General features: G+C 35.0%; 2 protein-coding genes across 2 annotated transcripts; both read left to right on the forward strand.

Moving 5' to 3' along the window:
- Window positions 1–2,376: 2,376 nt before the first annotated feature.
- LOC136804024 (bis(5'-adenosyl)-triphosphatase enpp4-like) lies at window positions 2,377–6,664 on the forward strand. The gene is made up of 4 exons (XM_067060765.1): window positions 2,377–2,839; window positions 4,167–4,390; window positions 5,514–5,803; window positions 6,067–6,664. The coding sequence occupies exons 1-4, from the start codon at window positions 2,452–2,454 to the stop codon at window positions 6,647–6,649; spliced, it is 1,485 nt and encodes a 494-aa protein (XP_066916866.1). The 5' UTR covers window positions 2,377–2,451; the 3' UTR covers window positions 6,650–6,664.
- Window positions 6,665–8,444: 1,780 nt separating this feature from the next.
- On the forward strand, window positions 8,445–12,973 carry LOC136803974 (ectonucleotide pyrophosphatase/phosphodiesterase family member 7-like). The gene is made up of 5 exons (XM_067060704.1): window positions 8,445–8,847; window positions 9,169–9,392; window positions 9,581–9,876; window positions 10,169–11,031; window positions 12,878–12,973. The coding sequence occupies exons 1-4, from the start codon at window positions 8,469–8,471 to the stop codon at window positions 10,740–10,742; spliced, it is 1,473 nt and encodes a 490-aa protein (XP_066916805.1). The 5' UTR covers window positions 8,445–8,468; the 3' UTR covers window positions 10,743–11,031; window positions 12,878–12,973.
- The last annotated feature ends 4,378 nt before the right edge of the window (window positions 12,974–17,351 follow it).

Raw genomic sequence — 17,351 nt, forward strand, 5'->3', positions numbered from 1 at the left:
TGACACTTAGTACGGTGGTGGTCTATTTTCAGAATTGGCAAAATGCAGTTAGTACAGCCAGTGTACTAAGTGTAAAAACAGGTGACATGCTTGGTGCGACACAGCAGATTTTTGTGTACTAACTTCCAAAAATCAAGCTTTTTTGGCAAAAAAAATAGGGATTTTGGGGCAAAAATGTTGAATTTTTTCAAAATTCAAAAAGAAAAAGGATTTCAATCTTAAAAAAGTAATTTTCAAATTTAATCTAGGGGCTGAGTTAGGTTTCGTATGCGCATCGGCGTATAGTCATTTTTTCTTTTGATCATGAAAGTATAGTCCTTGAGGAGTCAGAAAACGTGTGTGGCGTTATTTGGATCGGGCACAAATTTCCATAATGGTGGATTTTAGATTTTCAACCCTTTTTTTTTTACTTTAAACACAGACATATAATATACCAATCGATCACAAATTTTATGCTGATTAAGAAAAAAGTCAGAATTATGGTCTGAAAATTTCGTTATCTGGAGATATGAAGCACTTTTGATTTCGATTTTTTGAAATGACTACTTTTGGTTCCAGATTTGCGTGGCTGTAACATTTGATTGGCTTACTTAATTTACTTGAAATTTTTGGGGGGTCTTGCCTACCATTCAAATAATGAAATTCAGGAAAAGTTTTTTTTCTACATGAATTTCAAAATCCATAATGGCGGATTCAAAATTTTCTTTCGTCACATGGGCTCTTAGGCTCTGCTAGCCTAAGAAAAATATTTTTTGAGCTTAAAACCCTGCATATTATATACCAATCGATCAGAAATTTTATGCTGATTAAGAAAAAGGTCGGAACCATCTCAAAATTTCGTTATCAAGAGATACGAGGTACTTACGTTTTCTAAGTTTTGAAAACGAAAGTACTTCATAGCTCAAGATAGCAAAATTTTCAGACCATGGTTCTGACCTTTTTCTTAATCAGCATAAAATTTCGTTTCAAGCAAGAGGGCTAAAAAGGGTTAAAAATTTAAAATCTGCCATTATGGAAATTTGCGCCTGATCCAAATAACGCCACACACGTTTTCTGACTCTTCAAGAACTATACTTTCATGATCAAAAGAAAAAATGACTATACTTTCATGATCAAAAGAAAAAATGACTATACTGACCTAACTCAGCCCCTAGAGTAATTTGAAAATAAAGAATAACTTCCAAAATTTTACATTTTTTTCTAGAAAATGTTTGATTTTTAACATAATTTCAATATCAAAGATGTTGAAAAGTTTCTCCAAAGGCAAATGCATTGGCCAAACATGCGATTTTGGGTTATTTTGGGGTGGTGTATTGAAAATCGACCTCTAAACCAGTTAGTAGCATTGTGTACTAAGTGAAAATGCTGGTGGTCCCTTTTCAAAATTTTCAAAAATCAGTTATTCTGATATGCAAAATCTATGAATGACAAAAATATAGGAAATTATGAGAGATATTTTTTTGACGTTAACTTTTAGTGTTCACATTTTATTTGCTTGCATGTATTTCTCAAGATTTTTTAAAGATTTACACGCCTTACAGGATTTAAGTTGTTCTAGTAAATACTTCTAGTAAAAAACTACCGTGTGGCCGTTTGGATTTAGTGTTAATTTTTTTTTGTTTGAGATTTGACCGTATTGGTGATGAAATTTGAAAGTACTATGTCATAGGTGTTTTATCATAAAACACTAGATAGAGCTACTCTGTATTTCCCAAGCAACGGAAGGTGAAGCAAAATAATGCGCCATCTTTACTGAAAGTAGATCACAGTAGGCCACAGTTCGGTACCGGCAATTTATTCAACCAAGCAAAAGAAAAACCTAAATGGTGCGAAGCAACTAGGCGAATGATAGGCTTGATTGATCAAATTGCCGGCACCGAACTAGGGTATACTTATCAAAGATGGGGGGTTATTTTGCTTCAGCTAGGGACGATAGTTCTATCTTCCTGAAAGCGGACCTACAAATTAGAGATTTCTTTTGCTGGATTACAGCTTTTCACTTTCTACACAAAATAAAAATCTCTTGTCAGTTTGGGGATAATCGGAATTTGGATGATTTTTTAAATCGATTTAGTTTGTATGTAGTTCAATTTTATAACAATATTTTGATAATTTCTCAACGTGCATTTTTATAGTAAAGTATACAATGTAGTTCTATTTTACAATCAATTCATTATTTATCTAAATTTTAACGAAAAGTTTTATTGTGTTTATCAAATTCACTTTTACCGTTGTTGATAATTCTTTATAAGCTTAAGTTCTGCATATTCAGGAGTTAATTCTCAAAGATTCGTCATCCAGGATCCACCTTCTTTCAATTACGTTTTTTCTTATATAGAAGTTTACATTTCCTCTTCTATTTCTTTATTTTTAGTGCATGCAAAATTTACTTAAAACAATACTTACAATGAATCATGGGTTGAACTGATTATCAACAACACCAATATTCAAATGTTAACCTATATAACCCTCTTCTTCGTCATTTGGCATGGGTTACCATGGATTCAATCAACACCAACGAAAGAGAAAGTGTTCTTGTTGGTTTTCGATGGTTTTGTACACGACTTTGAAAAACTGACAACCAACATGCCGAATTTCCAAAAACTTGCATCTGAAGGTGTCAAAGCTAAAGGGTTGATTCCACCTTTTCCATCTGCAACCTTTCCGTCAATGACCACACTATCAACTGGTCTTTACCCAGAATCCCATGGTATTATTCGCAATAACTTTTACAATAAAGATGGTGTATATTTCAGATGGAATGGAGATCCAAAAGATCAAAATAATTCGATGTTCTTCACACGTGAGCCGATATGGTTGACCAATCAAAAACAAAAAGGTAATTAATTTCAATAAATAATAATAAAGCTTTACAGGTTTGCAGGCCACCGTGAAGACACATGGGCCTCTATAAACCGCTCGTACTTTAACAATGATCTTTTTGAAATAGAGTTTTTTTCGTGGGCTCCCCCGGACTTTCCATTTTGTGTTGTATCCTTTGATTTTAGCATTCATTTTTTCGGCTTCCTTACACCATTCTTTGATTATTTTGTCTTTCATTTTTGGTCAAATCCTCTGTCACTCGGTAAGGAAAGCCTTTTGCTTTTGTTATTGCTTGCAACACTGTGTTCTTGTCCTCTTCGTTCGTAAATGTGACTTTGATTGGTCGGTATCTCGCTTTATCTTCTCTTTCTTTCGTACATTTCCCGGTCCGCTGCGTCTCGGTAGTCTTTATATTCCTCAGATGGAGCCGCCAACCAATAATTTTGTCATAGATAAATTCTTCGTCCTTGATTTTCGTTTCTTCTTCAGATTCATCTGTCGATTCATCTATCCCATGAAAAATTAGGTTGCGTGCTGTCGATCGAATCAGCTGCTCCTCCTGCTTTTCTTTTCGAATTGCATCTCCAATGTTTTTCTCGATGTGTTTGGATGTGATTTTAGCGTAGCTCATTGGTGGTCCTTCCTCTTCTTTCTTTTCGATGATGTTTTCAATCTTTTTTTCAAGCGTGGTTATTCTGGTGTCGATAGTTTCTTTCATTTCGTTGACCATAACATTGACGTCCTGTGCTTTCAAATGGTTTATTTCTTCGTCCTGCCTTTTCATTATATTCTCACAGGCTTTGATTTCGTTTTTGAATCCTTCAATTTTTGATGTTTCATTTTAATTATACCTTTCCATTACCTGTGGTGCGATTTTGGTATAGTTTTGACACTGCACTTTGACGGGCTGCAAAAGTCGTTTATTGATGGTGATTTTTTATTATTTTCCTGAATTTTTTCCGCCATCTTTGTGCATTTTTCAGACGACAACCGTTCAGTTTTGAAGTTAAGTATCTGTAAAATCAGGTAAACGAAAGCACTTTTATCGCCAGAACTATGGCTTTTTATGCTGTATTCTTTCCAGTGAAAAGATGACCCCTTTTCAAGTTTTATGAAGGAAATTTATGAAAATTATATCTTAACGAGGTTGTCTGTTCATGATATTCATGGCGTTATGTTTTATACGGAAGCACCCAAGATAGGACAGGCCATTTGCCAATAATTTTATTCTTTAAATTTAAGATTAAATGCAAACACTCGGCTTTTGTGCTTCTGTATAAAACATCACGGTATAAAAATATGTGATTATGAAATGTATTTGAAATATTTCTTATTTCTATTAGGACACAGCTCTGTCTATTACTGGCCTGGATATTACTCATTCGATGAAAAACCGACTTATCACAATCAAGAGATCAGATACCTTGGTGCAAACATCACAGAATCACAAAAACATATTACGGAGACATTCGATGTTTATGATAAGGATCCATCATTGAATTTCATGGTATTGTACGTTGATGCTCCCGATACAACTGGTCACGTTCATGGCGTCACGTCGAAAGAGGTAATAGCGAGGTTAAGTATTGATAGATTATCGAGTTTATGTATATACACTTTTGATGACGGTAGAGTGACTGAAGCGATTTGGATTAACCCGCAGTTCTGACCCGCAATATCAAGGACGGTAAAAGTGCTGATTTACCGTCGTCCTCGGTTAATCAGGATCTAGTCAAATTAGAACCTTACCGTCTCCGTCGCAGAAAAATACTCATACATAAACTCGGTATTAATGATGACGACGAATGAATTTCCTCTAGCCTTTCTTCACGCTACGGAAATTTTCAACAGGCTAAGCAGAAAGCAAGGGAGACTTACCCTTACCCGCATAGTATAGCCGCTTTGTTTTATAACGATAAATATGAAGCAAAGTTGATCTTTCTGCTGGGTAAGTCTGCCTTGCTTTCAGGTTAGCCTGTAGAAAATAAGTGCCGTAGCGTAAATGAGGCCGAGAGTAAATTCGTCCATCGCCATGATTTACCTATCGATACTTAACCTCGTTTAATGTTTGTATTTGAAGGACGACATTAAACACATCTACTACCATTTGCTTTTACAACGCCTCCTGTTTTAGCAAAAAAAAAAGAAGAGCGAGCGCTTTCCACGTCCATCGAGCACAATTGAAAATACAATATAAGCATAGCATTGGTTAGAATAGCATTCACCCTTCAAGTTTTCTAAAGTCCTTTTTGGACCTACCCCGGTGGAGGTCCTATAAATTAACCTTTGTCCGTCGTCCTTTCGTTCGTCCGTCTGTTACCAGCTTTTCTCGAGATTGGCTCATTAGTTTTTCCTGATTTTTGGCACAAAGATGCAAAATAGTAATGTTTCAAATGTAACGATTTTTGAAAACAAAATTTTCGGCCGGAAATATGCTGGAAAAACCGTTTTTTTTTTTGGCATTTCCTCGAGATTTCATCATTGGTTTCCCGATTTTTTGAACAACAATGATGAAATTTAAGGCGTTTTGCATTTTCGCTTAAACGCTATACTTTCAACATCAGGTAGGTCCATTCAGCATCTAGCTTGTTTTCCCGTAGTTTTCATTGAAAGTGATCAAGAGTTTCAGAAAGTAAAGTAATAGAATTAATGAATAAATTAGAACAACAAATCCATTTATTACGTTTTAGTACACTGCTCGTATTGAATCATTGGACAAAATGGTGCTGGGATATCTCCGTCAAAAGTTATCCAAACACCCAGAAATCAACTTGATCATTGTGGCAGACCATGGACAGATAAATACTCAAAAAGATAGATTTTATTTTGTCAACGACTATGTCCCCAAAGAAATGTTGGCACTTTATCCTTATGGTTGTAATAGCGTTTGTGCTTTGAAACCATCTAAAGGACATTCAACGGATGAAGTTATTGAACGATTAGAACCGCTTTTACAAACTGGAGGCTTCAGGATATTCAAGTAAGTTAACAAAACAATAACCATGCTCATGCAAAAAAGGGCTAAAATCTGTTTTCAGCTTTTTATTTCAACCACCTTATGAATGTTTTGAAGGTTCCTTGGTATTGAATCTTTGAACATAGGGACTATGGCATATAAATTCACATAATTTACGAATCTCAGGACTAGAATAAGTTAAAATTAAATTATTTGAGCCAGTCAAATTAGTTAGTCTATGATTTTGTTTCCTCGCAGTTTTTTCGAACTCTGTTATTTTTCTACAGCCGCGAATCCAAAGACACTAAACTGCAAGTCCCCGAATTTCTTCATTACACACAAAATGAGTTGATTCCACCAATACTGATTCTACCAAAGCCTGGATGGATATTGTACGATACTCGACCGTCAAAGCCAAGAGGGCATCGTTTAATCGGAGCTCATGGTTATGACCCAAGCAATTGTCCAGAGATGCAGAGTATATTCTATGCTTCTGGTCCTGCTTTTAAGAAAGGTGTTTTAATGAAAGCATTCGATAATGTCAATGTCTATCCTCTTTTGGCGCATTTACTTGGTATAAAACCCAGACCAAATAATGGCTCCTTGGCAGTTTTTAAACACGTTTTGAAGGATTGGAATAATACAGAAGACTCAGACTCGTCAAATTTTTCACTATACGGTTCAATATTTACAGTTTGCGTGCTGTTGGTACTAATAGCGAAAACTCGTTTAAGGGTGATATGCGTGTCTTGTATTTGTCATTTTTGTGCTGTCATCTACCGGTTAATTTGCAGACCGAAAAAGAAACATCAATACATGAGAGTATCACGTGATCGGAATGAAGATGAAGAAATAGATGATGAAGTATAGTATTTACCCACCTAACGTAACGTAGGGGTCTGGGTTCGAATTTACTAGTGACTTTGGCCACGTGAAGTCAATTTCACCCTGTAAATTCCGTACCCCTTATCTATTGGTATTCAACTTTCGACGAAGAGATTTATAGTGAGATGATTTTAGTGCCAATAGTGGTTGTGGCTGTGGGGCAGGGGTAAGCTGTTTTCAGGATTTAAATTTTTATAGAGATTGAACGTTAAGGATGGTATGAATCATATAACATATGAATGGTTAAAGTTTACAGTTTATTTGTTTGCATATACCTATTTTCTTCATAAATCTCTTTAGAACAATATAGTTACATTACAGCGATGTCATGAGAAAGAATAGACGATATCGGCTTTCCGAATTCTCCCCGAATGATTACCCATGATGCATTGCGCAAAAAAATTCACGAAAAGTCGATATCGTCCGTGAATTTTTTTTACGCAATGCATCATGGGTAATCATTCGGGGAGAATTCGGAAAGCCGATATCGTCTATTGTCACAATTCTTTGGAAATACATTAGCGCCATCTAAGTAAAACAAATCGATTTCCTTTACTTGTACTTGCATGTTTTTGGGAAATGTTAGTCTAGATCGCAGACCTATACAAAACCCCAGGTGGTAGAGGGAGCACGAATGCGTTAGTGGATGCCAGCAGCCTAGGGAAATGTGTGTGTTGCTGCATGCTTCTTCAACTAAAATTACTTGTTTGTTTTTAATAAAAATGAATGATGAATGAAAAGTCAAAAGAAATAGTTTGAAATTTGATACAACAACTTTCGATTATTATTGCTTCGCAAAACATCAATATATTAATGAGGAGAAAACCCATCTTATAGATCCGATTCAACAAGCTTGAATTATGAATAGGTAACAATGTAAGGCTAGTTTGTTATCATAGATTTTTTCGGAAACTTTACCAGAACACTTTACCTCCACTATTACCTTACTTTTAGATAAATGATAAAATATGGTGCAAATAACAAAGATTCTAACATTGCTTTTCATTCCATTTTCTGGGAATTCATGTTAGTGCATTCAAAGAAAAAGTGTTTTTGCTGATATTTGATGGATTTGAAAAATTGATAACCAACATGCCGAATTTCCAAAAACTTCCATTTATTGCCACTTTTTTGCCTTTTGTCATAGAAGTAAACAAAGGATATAGTAGAAATGCGTAGCATCATTGAGAGACAGTTGTGATTTGTAATTGATGGTGATGGTTTTCATGATTTTAACGTTGTGTCTTAAGGAGTTCGTTCCTTACATACGTAGGAACGTTGACGCTCAATAGTCTATGAAGGGTTACAGTTTACTGTTTATTTTTTCGCATTCGCATTTTGTTAGAAGATATAATTACAGTGCAACATCATGTAATGCCTTGCATAGGCCGCAAGACAATTAGAGAGCTTTTAGGAAGTCATTTACGTCATTTCTAAGCAAAATTAATCATTTCGAGATAACCAGAGATCAAATTGTCTTGCATGAATTAAATAAATGTGTGTAGTTCTGCATGCTTCTTCGACGAAAGTCACAGTCAAGAAATATGTTGTTTTATAAAAACAGATTGAAATTTGATACCAAGGACAAACATTTTAATGTGGAGAAAAGTCGTCAAACGATAGAGTATAGGCTTTGACTATGAAAAGTTAAATAAATCAGAAGCTAATTTGTTGTTTTATTTTTTTTTGGAAACTTTAGAAAGCTTTACCTCGTCGTTACAGATTTCTTTCTCAACCCTACTTATTGGATGTTTAATTTTATTACCTTACTTTTAGATGTGAAATAAAAAAAAAATTAGAAAATATGATGAAGATTCTAACATTGCTTTTCATTACATTTTTGGGAATCCATGTTAATACACTCAAAGAAAAAGTATTTTTGTTGATATTCGATGGTTTTGTACACGACTTTGAAAAATTGACAACCAACATGCCGAATTTCCAAAAACTTGCATCTGAAGGTGTCAAAGCTAAAGGGTTGATTCCACCTTTTCCATCAAGTACATGGCCCTCTATGATTACATTATCCACTGGTTTATACCCTGAATCACATGGTATTATAGATAATGGCTTCTTTGATGAAGAGGGAACCTATTTCAAATGGGATGATGATCCAAATAACCGTACCAAAGCAAAAGCTTATACTCAAGAACCCATATGGCTATCGAATCAATTACAGAAAGGTACACTTTTTTCTATAAGAACCAATGAATCTTTGTTGAGACTGTTCTAATTCTTTTTGCACTTTCAGTCTCAAAGTGTTGTTATCATTACTTATTTTTGGGGCAAAATAAGGTAGCCTTCGTGGTAAATTTTTACTAATTCGACCCTTAATTTTCTTTAAATCCATCCATTTCATATTTGTCGTTCTTAAATTGTTCTTATATTTTAAGATTTTTGAGCCTCAATATTTTTGATCAAAATATGTTCCATTTTATCTGATTTTTTTCTGGGGAGGGGAGGGTTCGATTCAAGTATTTGTGTTTTAAATTTTGCAACCATAGGTAGAAGCTCAGTGTACTATTGGCCTGGATATTATGCTTTCGACGAAAAACCATATTACCACAACTCGAGAATCACACCTTATGGTGCCAACATAACTGTTGGTCGTCAAGCGATTGACGAAACATTCGAAAGCTATGAGAAAGATCCCACATTGAATTTCATGGTCCTTTATGTCGAACAACCAGATGTCGATGGTCATAGATATGGTGTGACGTCACAGGAGGTATTCTTATACTGGCTTTATATAGATGAGTGGTCTGGATAAAGTGTTTACCCTGTCCAACTAAAAAACTCGTGCAGAAAGAATTTTAGAAGATTTAATGTTACAAAGTGATTGCATGCGATGGTTAATGCGGTTTTTCCTTAGTATCTATCATTCCTTGTATATATAACTCTATATCTCTCTTCTAGTATCGTGAACAAATAGAAAACCTTGACAAATATGTTCTGGGATATCTTATGGCAAAAATTGAACACCATCCAGAATTAAATCTAATCGTCCTTGCAGATCATGGGCAAATCAACGTCAATCCGCGAAAACATATTCGTTATATGTCGGACTATTTTGATGATTTTTCAATGTTTCAACGACCTCCTGACTGTGGCACTTACTGCAGAGCAACGCCAGCTGAAGGGTACACCGGAAAAGATATCTTTGCGAAATTGAAACCACTTTTTGACGAGACTGGCGCTTTCAGATATTTTGAGTAAGTTCGAGTTTTATTCAGTTTGGTTCTTTTTAAGAGCAATTAGCTTAGGGCTCAATGATTCAGATGAGATGGAGTTTTTATAAGATAATTTAATAATTGGTCATTTGAAGTACTAAAAATGACGCGTTCTTTAGAAAAGTAACAAAATTCAAACTTTAATTTTGCAACATGTGTATTCCAGTTTTGAAAACGCTTTATTTGGGAAAAGCAATGAAAAGGTAGACTTTTCCATATTTAAGTCACTCCCTAATGTGATTTCTATTCTACTCTTGTTATTGTTTTTATCCAGCCAAGGTGATCCGGACAAACAGATTCCTGAATATCTTCACGCATCGCATCACCGGCTTATACCACCTCTACTCATACTTCCTGATCCTGGCTGGTGGCTTTTAGACAAACATTGGAATCTAACTGAACTTGAAATAAATTATCCTAACTATACAAAAATAGACCATGGTACGCATGGGTACGATCCATATAGTTGTCGGGAAATGCAAACTATTTTCTTTGCTTCTGGTCCTGCTTTTAAGAAAGGCGTTACTATGGAAGCATTCGATAATGTCAATGTTTATCCTTTACTGGCGCATTTACTTGGAATAAAACCCAGGCCGAATAATGGAACTTTGACAATATTTAAACACGTTTTAAAAGACTGGAAACCAAAAGAAGATATTGGGCTACCTGGAAAACATTCAGCCAAAGCTTATGCATTGATATTTGTAGCCTGTCTTTTATCTATACTTTTGGTCCTTACATCTGCCTATTTCATGGTTAGGCATGTGCTTCGCAGATTATTTGGTCCAAGAGCAAAGCAGTATACTGAATCACCTAAAAGGAGGCTAGCTGCTGAAGACAGATTTTAATCACATTATATGAATGATCATTGGTCTACGGACATTGAGGCTAATCAGTGTTTTGTATCGTTTACACGCCAATATATACACACATATTTTGGAATCTGTAATGGGAATAGATCGGAATACTTAGACTATTCCAGGCACGACGGAAGCACGAAAGAGTAAATTTAAGCGATTTTACCGACGAAGAGGAACATTTCGGGATTTTTGTGAAAATCTGGTACGGCTACCTGCCGTACCCGATGCGTCGTGCTTGTTTTTTTTTTCGATTCACTAGATCTTTCACACATAAACTGTGAATAATTAGCCTCCGTCTCGGAAGAGGACTGGGCCCGAATTTGCGGACGTTTTCACAGTTTCACTTTCGTTTTCGGCTATGTGACAGCGTTTTCAAGCAGAAAGCAGAGGAAATCTGTGAAATTATGGCAGGGAATGCTAACCTATTTTTCCAGTGTTTCTCAAGATTAGAGCAAGATTATTGTTCTAGAAAGTTCATAAAGGCCTAATAGTTTCAGATTAGTATGATTTCATCAGAAAAAACATTTACATCAAAGCTCCTTATTGATATGTGAAGGCTACCAAAAATAGCAATGTCCTCCATCAGAACAACTTTAACATAAGGGACAAGGACAGTCAAGAAGTCTACTTCTTTGTTGAAAATTTGCACAAAATACTTAGAGAAAATGGTACTATGGAAGCCCATTCTATACTCCTAAATGATAGTTGAAAGATCAGCAGTTGAGAGGGTTGATTAAAATAGAACTCAAAGCACACAATAAAGTATACATATATATTTGTCCAGAAAGAACTGGTATGTTGTTTGCTTTGTTTTGGTGTTTAAAAATATGTACTTATCAGTCCTAAAAAAATACAAATTTGAATATAATGAGGGCAGCGAGTCGAGTCTGGTTAATGTTACTATATTTACAAGAAAGGATTACTGAAAAAATACTACTGTATGTACTACTGATGAACTAAACTCAAAAACTAAAACTTTACCATAAATTTACATTACGACAATTTAAAAATATATCTTTAATAGCAACAAAGAAAAAAACATGGCTCAAAGTTTTAAACTTAGAGCTAGTCAGAGCTTCAATTCACAGATTCAGTAGGTATAAAGCTTTCAAAATTTGAAAACAGACACTGCATTGGTGTTACTACAAGACATACTATCCACACGGTTTTTTCGATTCATGAAAAAAATAAAGTATTTATCAAAAAAGGTTCTCTTTTTTTTTGGTAATCAATTCCAACAAACAACAATCAATATGACAGTTTTTTGAAAACCATCCCACAGTGTAAACATTATCAACCAACTAAACCCACACCGCCAAAATTGTAAAAATAAGTCAATATTTATAATTTCTATCAACAATTAAATTTCTCGTAAAATGTTTTTTTCCAACATTCTGATACCAATCATGGCTGGAGGCATCATGTGTAGAGTGACTGTGTGGCATTTCATTGCTTTTAATGATCACAATACCAAACATCAACCAAACAAAACTGACGCCAAGCCAAATCTGGCGATTAAAAATTTCCATGAAAATTATAATTGAAACTTATCTCGTAAAATGCTTTTTTCAACATTCTGGAGGTGTTCAAAGATAGAGCTATCATATGTAGAGCCAAGCAATACATGAAAAGTCATTTGCTATCCCATTTGCCATGAGATATATGAGTCAACAAATCAAACAAAAACCAACAAATCATGTCTCTTCACTTTCATGTCACATCGTGTTTATATGGTGGATATGGGGTATCAGAAAGCCAATCCACAAGAAGAGTCATCTTCCTTTATTATGGAGTGTTCCAAAACTATTTGTAGGTTGTTTGGAAGTAAAGAAACCCACACAGTTTGCTTTATTTTGAAGATTTAACTTGAAAACAAACTGCATCTTTCCAGTAGAAACTCATGTTTCAACCTGCTACATAACATTGGTCAGTCGGGTCGGCTACTAACATGTAATAGTTTTATAATAGCTGAGATTGAGAATCCGTAGGCAGACCTTGTAACATGTATTATGTGTATAATTATGTCAGTCGACTTGAATCATGATACATTACTCACATTTCACTGGATGCATTTTCGCTGTGAAATTATCCGCAAAATTTTCTGACCGCGTTCTGAGACGGAGGCTAATGCATTATTTTTTACCTTTTATTCAAGATATATACTTTCACATAAATTTTCAAATTTTATAACATCCACTGACTCAAATACACTTATAATTGCCCCCGCAACGAGCGTAGCGAGTGAGGAGGCCTTCATAGCTTCACGCAAGGATATTGGACAGGAATCTCGAATTTTTGCGCGCGTTTGTTCGTATTGTATGTTCCGGCCAATTAAGTGTTCCGCAAAAATATGGCGGTAAATTATACAGCGGTAAATGTTATACACATTTTCATATTACGTTATATGCTATTACCATTATTATATATTGCATTTCATTAGTTTTGATTTAGGATTGAAAAGCTGAAGCGAGTGTTATAAATGCAAATTATAGAAAAAGTATATAATTACACCATAACAAGGATTACAATATTACTTTTGCAAATCAAAACAAACAAAATGGCAGGCAGACTGGTTATGATGATGAGCTGATTCGATTCATTGAATGGAAAAAGTGTTTTGTATGTCTAATTTTTGTTCTTGTCTTTAAAACTGAATAAATACTGTAATTTAGTCAGAAGTTCATTTCAGCAATGATTACCATAGTATAAGAAAGCCGCGGCTGGAATGAGTACAGCTGAATTTCTGTTGTTCTATCTATGTCGTAAGAACGAATTTTTTTATGGTGCAGTGACAATTTCCATTGTCAATTTAATTTGACTTTTAACAAACTCCCTCGTTAGACGTAATTTTGCTCATAAACGCAAATCTCTTGATAATTCACGCATTCATAACATCAAAGTAAAAGAAAAGACTTGGTTTAAAAGTACTAGAACGTCAGAATGTCAGTGCTTTAAGAACTTGAAGAAAATTGAGTGCCTCGAAATGCCTTCCTGATTATTCTGAAAAATCATTACTGGTATTAGTAAATAAATATTCAAGCTGCATTCTGTGAAAATTCCATTCGGAAAACAACAGTATTGAGGTGACAGCAAATATTCAAAGTTTAACATTTGAAAATTAGTTCTTTTAATAAAATGTGTGTTATTTGGTCTTAAATTTATAAAAATTTATTTGGAATTTATAAAAATATACTTCAAATAAGGTAATAAGAGAGGGTAGTTAGAAAAAGTTGAGACTTGAAAAGTAATTGTTCTTCAATTGAATATTATGAACACTTTTAAAGTTAAGGATTTTGTTACCTTCGACTTAGTTCTTATAAACCACGAAGACACAGATAGAACATCCATTTACGACAAAAACAATAGCGTCATCATTCCAGCCGCGGCTTTCTTATGCTATGTTGAAACCCACAGGTCCCTCCTTTGTTTACATTTTGAGATAAGATCAAATAGACATTGACAAAAATTAATTAATACATAAAACTTTTTTTTCAAGGAGCTCGGAAAAAAGGACCACAAAACCGCAAAACGAACAAACTGAAGATTTTGATACGATTAAATGGGGACTAATTATATTTTTAAGACTAGTTATAATTTCTAACTTGTATTCTTGACCTTTTATGGGTATACTCAATCATGGATATTTTCAAGAAAACAGAATTATCTCTAAACTCTCCAAGAAAGTTTTCTGATTCTTCCAACGTTCTTTTTGAAAGGCTTAGAATTGGAAATTGTTTGGAAGCAAGGAGATTTTCCAAAAAACAAGCCACATGCTGAATAGACCTACCCGAAGGCTAATGTAATAAGACAAGAAGCCTAGCGGCGTGAAGGCCCAGCCCGATGAAAAAAATTAAAAACTTGAAACTGATTAAAGGTATCAAAAGTAGAGAGAGATGAGAGGTCGAAAGATAAAGATAGGTTGGAATGAGACCCTCACTTGATTAACAAGGGTGCCAGTGGTAAAACTTCAAATAAATTCTAGAGCACAATATAACCTATTATATATATTGGAGATCCAGTTCCGTAAGACGGCGCCACATAGTGAACAGGGTCTAAATCTAGACGATGGTCAGTATGTGACGTCAAGGTTCTGGAAACCAATGCTTTCGCACATCAGGTTGAGTTCATTGCATGATTGCATTGATGTCATCTGACGTCAATTCAATGATCTCAACCGAACGTTTGTTAAACCTGATGAAGACCTCCACGAAGGAGGTCGAAATATTGTTTCTTTAAATTTATATTATGAAGATGACCATTAAAACGTAATGAAAAGAATATAACCTAGTAAAACATATAAAAATGTCGGTGGTCTTTTGTTCACTTATTTACTAAATACGATTAAATTCCGAATTTAAGAAAGTCATTTTTATGAAATTTAGGCAAATTCGGTCAAACAGCATGTTCCAATCTTTTGTTACTTTTACTTAATTACCACTAGCCATAGCTTTGAAGCAAAGTTGCAAAATATCAAAAGAAAAAAACTCGACAAAAATCTTTTTTCAAACTTTGCTGACGTCAGCACAATTCAGCAAAAACAATCACCCTGCACCACTGACCTTTATATAACCCTGGACCAAACAATATCTGCCATCTTTGATTGGAGTTTTTTTAGAATTGGTACCCAAGGAGAAGCCATTGCAATGTTAAAAATTAACGTCTAACGCCGCTACATCATCAAAAGAATTTGAGGAAAAGTAGACCTAGCGCTCTCGATGCATTTCCACCGCTATCGAGTAGTGCCGACATTAGGGTACCAATTTTCAAAAAACTCCGATCAAAGATTTTGCTTGGCTGGGATTGAGAAGCTTTGTCCAGGGTATATATAAAGGTCAGTGCCCTGCACAATGCTGACGTCAGTTAATTCGAAAGAAAAACCTCTTCAAAACTTTCCTTCTGATGGCTTGCAGTTTTAATCCAAATTTCATTTGCCCAAACTTGGGAAGATAGCTCCTAACTGTGATTATCATATTATAAAAGCCTTTCATTTATATGCAACTTGATTTGTGCGACTTGATGAGGTAAGAAAAGTAGACCAGAAAACAGTTTTTTCCAAGTTTTGGTAAAAAGTTGAAGTACTTACTCAATCAAAATAATTAGTTAGGCGGTCATTTCCAAGGCAACACACCATTGTCTAGGCGTTAATACACAGTTGAACAACTATCTTTGCCAGTTTATCAGATAAAAGCAGCGGAAGGATCCCGAATAAGTGCCAGGAAAGTTCTGTTGTTGTAAGGCACCAGGTTATCATGTCGTTAATTATTACGTAATATTTTTGTCACTAATTATGGGGAGCTTTAGGCGAACGTGACAGTCTGTAGTAATTAAGTTATATTCAATAGGGCCGTTAGTAAAAAATAGTTTGGTTCCCGTCACCCCAACTTTGAAAAAGTGGGTCGGTCGGGGTTAAAGAAATTTATGCTAAAAAATATCATGCGACTCAGTATCTTCATCCGCCAGGTTGTTTTAAAAACCCTTCTCTAAAAATTAAGCCCCAGGTTCTTATAGCCAGAGTGGTTCCATTTGGTCCAAAAAATGAAAATCGGGAAAAAATCCATACAAAGCTGGATTTCGGATTAAATTTGGATGGAAATCCGCTCAAACGCCGCTCGCTACATCGCTCAGAGTTTGTAATGGCGGAGGTTGATGATTACATTCGAGCAGCGCCAAAACCGCTTCCTGTCCCTTCGACTTTTACTTAAAAAAAAATAGGGTCGGTCGGGTGTGATGGGAACCAAGCTATTTTTTACGAACGGCCTAGACCATTGTGATTGCCTAAAAACGACTATTGGAAATTTTATCATCTTTCAGTAATGTTTTGTAGAAATCCACTGGCTTGCCATAAATCAATTTGAATATTCATCCAAAAAAAGTTATCTCAATAAAAACCATAGTTGGTATCTTGAAAAATGGAATCACCCCAACATAAAAAATTGTCCAGCACAGTTCAGTTGTCCAAAGTTGTCAAATTGTCAAAATCCAGTAATGGCTTCCATCATTCAAATTGAAACGACAACAAAATGTGTTAATTTTAAATAAATCCTGCGTCCTGCAACACTAAAAACCCATCACCGATCTCTAACTCTATCCAATCACACCACATACTTTACAACCAAATTTGATAAACTATTTCATGATTTGTATTTGTAATCTACTGTAACTCCATCTTTATTGGCCCAGCGCTAGCGATAGGGCCTTTCATTTGCAACTTTCCGTCCTCGTCGTCCTTTCCGCTGTCTGTCCGTCCGTTTTGGTAGAAACGGCGCTTAAAACCAGTACCACACTTTTTAATTTTGCCGTTTGGAGAGGGAAAAGCTTGCTAAAGTCGGATACTGGCTATAAAAGATATATTTTCTGATTCCGCGCTCCTTCAAAACAATTTTCAAAACAAAACAAGATGGCGGTCGAAGCGAGGAGGTTGATTCATACTTTCTTGAACATTTTCTTTGCTTTAGTGGTCAAGAGACTTCAAACCAAAGAAATTTTGTAATGATTTTTCTTTATAAACCTTTTTCAACATTCTGTCATATCTTACAGTCTTTGCTCAAGTTTTAATAAAGTTTTATGAGTGAAAATTCTACCTAAAAATCACCTTCA

Source organism: Clytia hemisphaerica, unplaced genomic scaffold, assembly GCF_902728285.1.
Source record: "Clytia hemisphaerica strain Z4C2 unplaced genomic scaffold, Clytia hemisphaerica genome assembly, whole genome shotgun sequence".
NCBI classification, from domain to species: domain Eukaryota; kingdom Metazoa; phylum Cnidaria; class Hydrozoa; order Leptothecata; family Clytiidae; genus Clytia; species Clytia hemisphaerica.

Excerpts from the sequence above, each read along its gene's own strand:
- LOC136804024 (XM_067060765.1), top strand. The coding sequence starts at position 2,452 with ATGTTAACCTATATAACCCTCTTCTTCGTCATTTGGCATGGGTTACCA. Across the intron at positions 2,840-4,166 it reads GACCAATCAAAAACAAAAAG|GACACAGCTCTGTCTATTAC; the intron begins GTAATTAATTTC and ends TATTTCTATTAG. Across the intron at positions 5,804-6,066 it reads GGAGGCTTCAGGATATTCAA|CCGCGAATCCAAAGACACTA; the intron begins GTAAGTTAACAA and ends ATTTTTCTACAG.
- LOC136803974 (XM_067060704.1), top strand. The coding sequence starts at position 8,469 with ATGATGAAGATTCTAACATTGCTTTTCATTACATTTTTGGGAATCCAT. Across the intron at positions 8,848-9,168 it reads ATCGAATCAATTACAGAAAG|GTAGAAGCTCAGTGTACTAT; the intron begins GTACACTTTTTT and ends TTGCAACCATAG. Across the intron at positions 9,877-10,168 it reads GGCGCTTTCAGATATTTTGA|CCAAGGTGATCCGGACAAAC; the intron begins GTAAGTTCGAGT and ends GTTTTTATCCAG.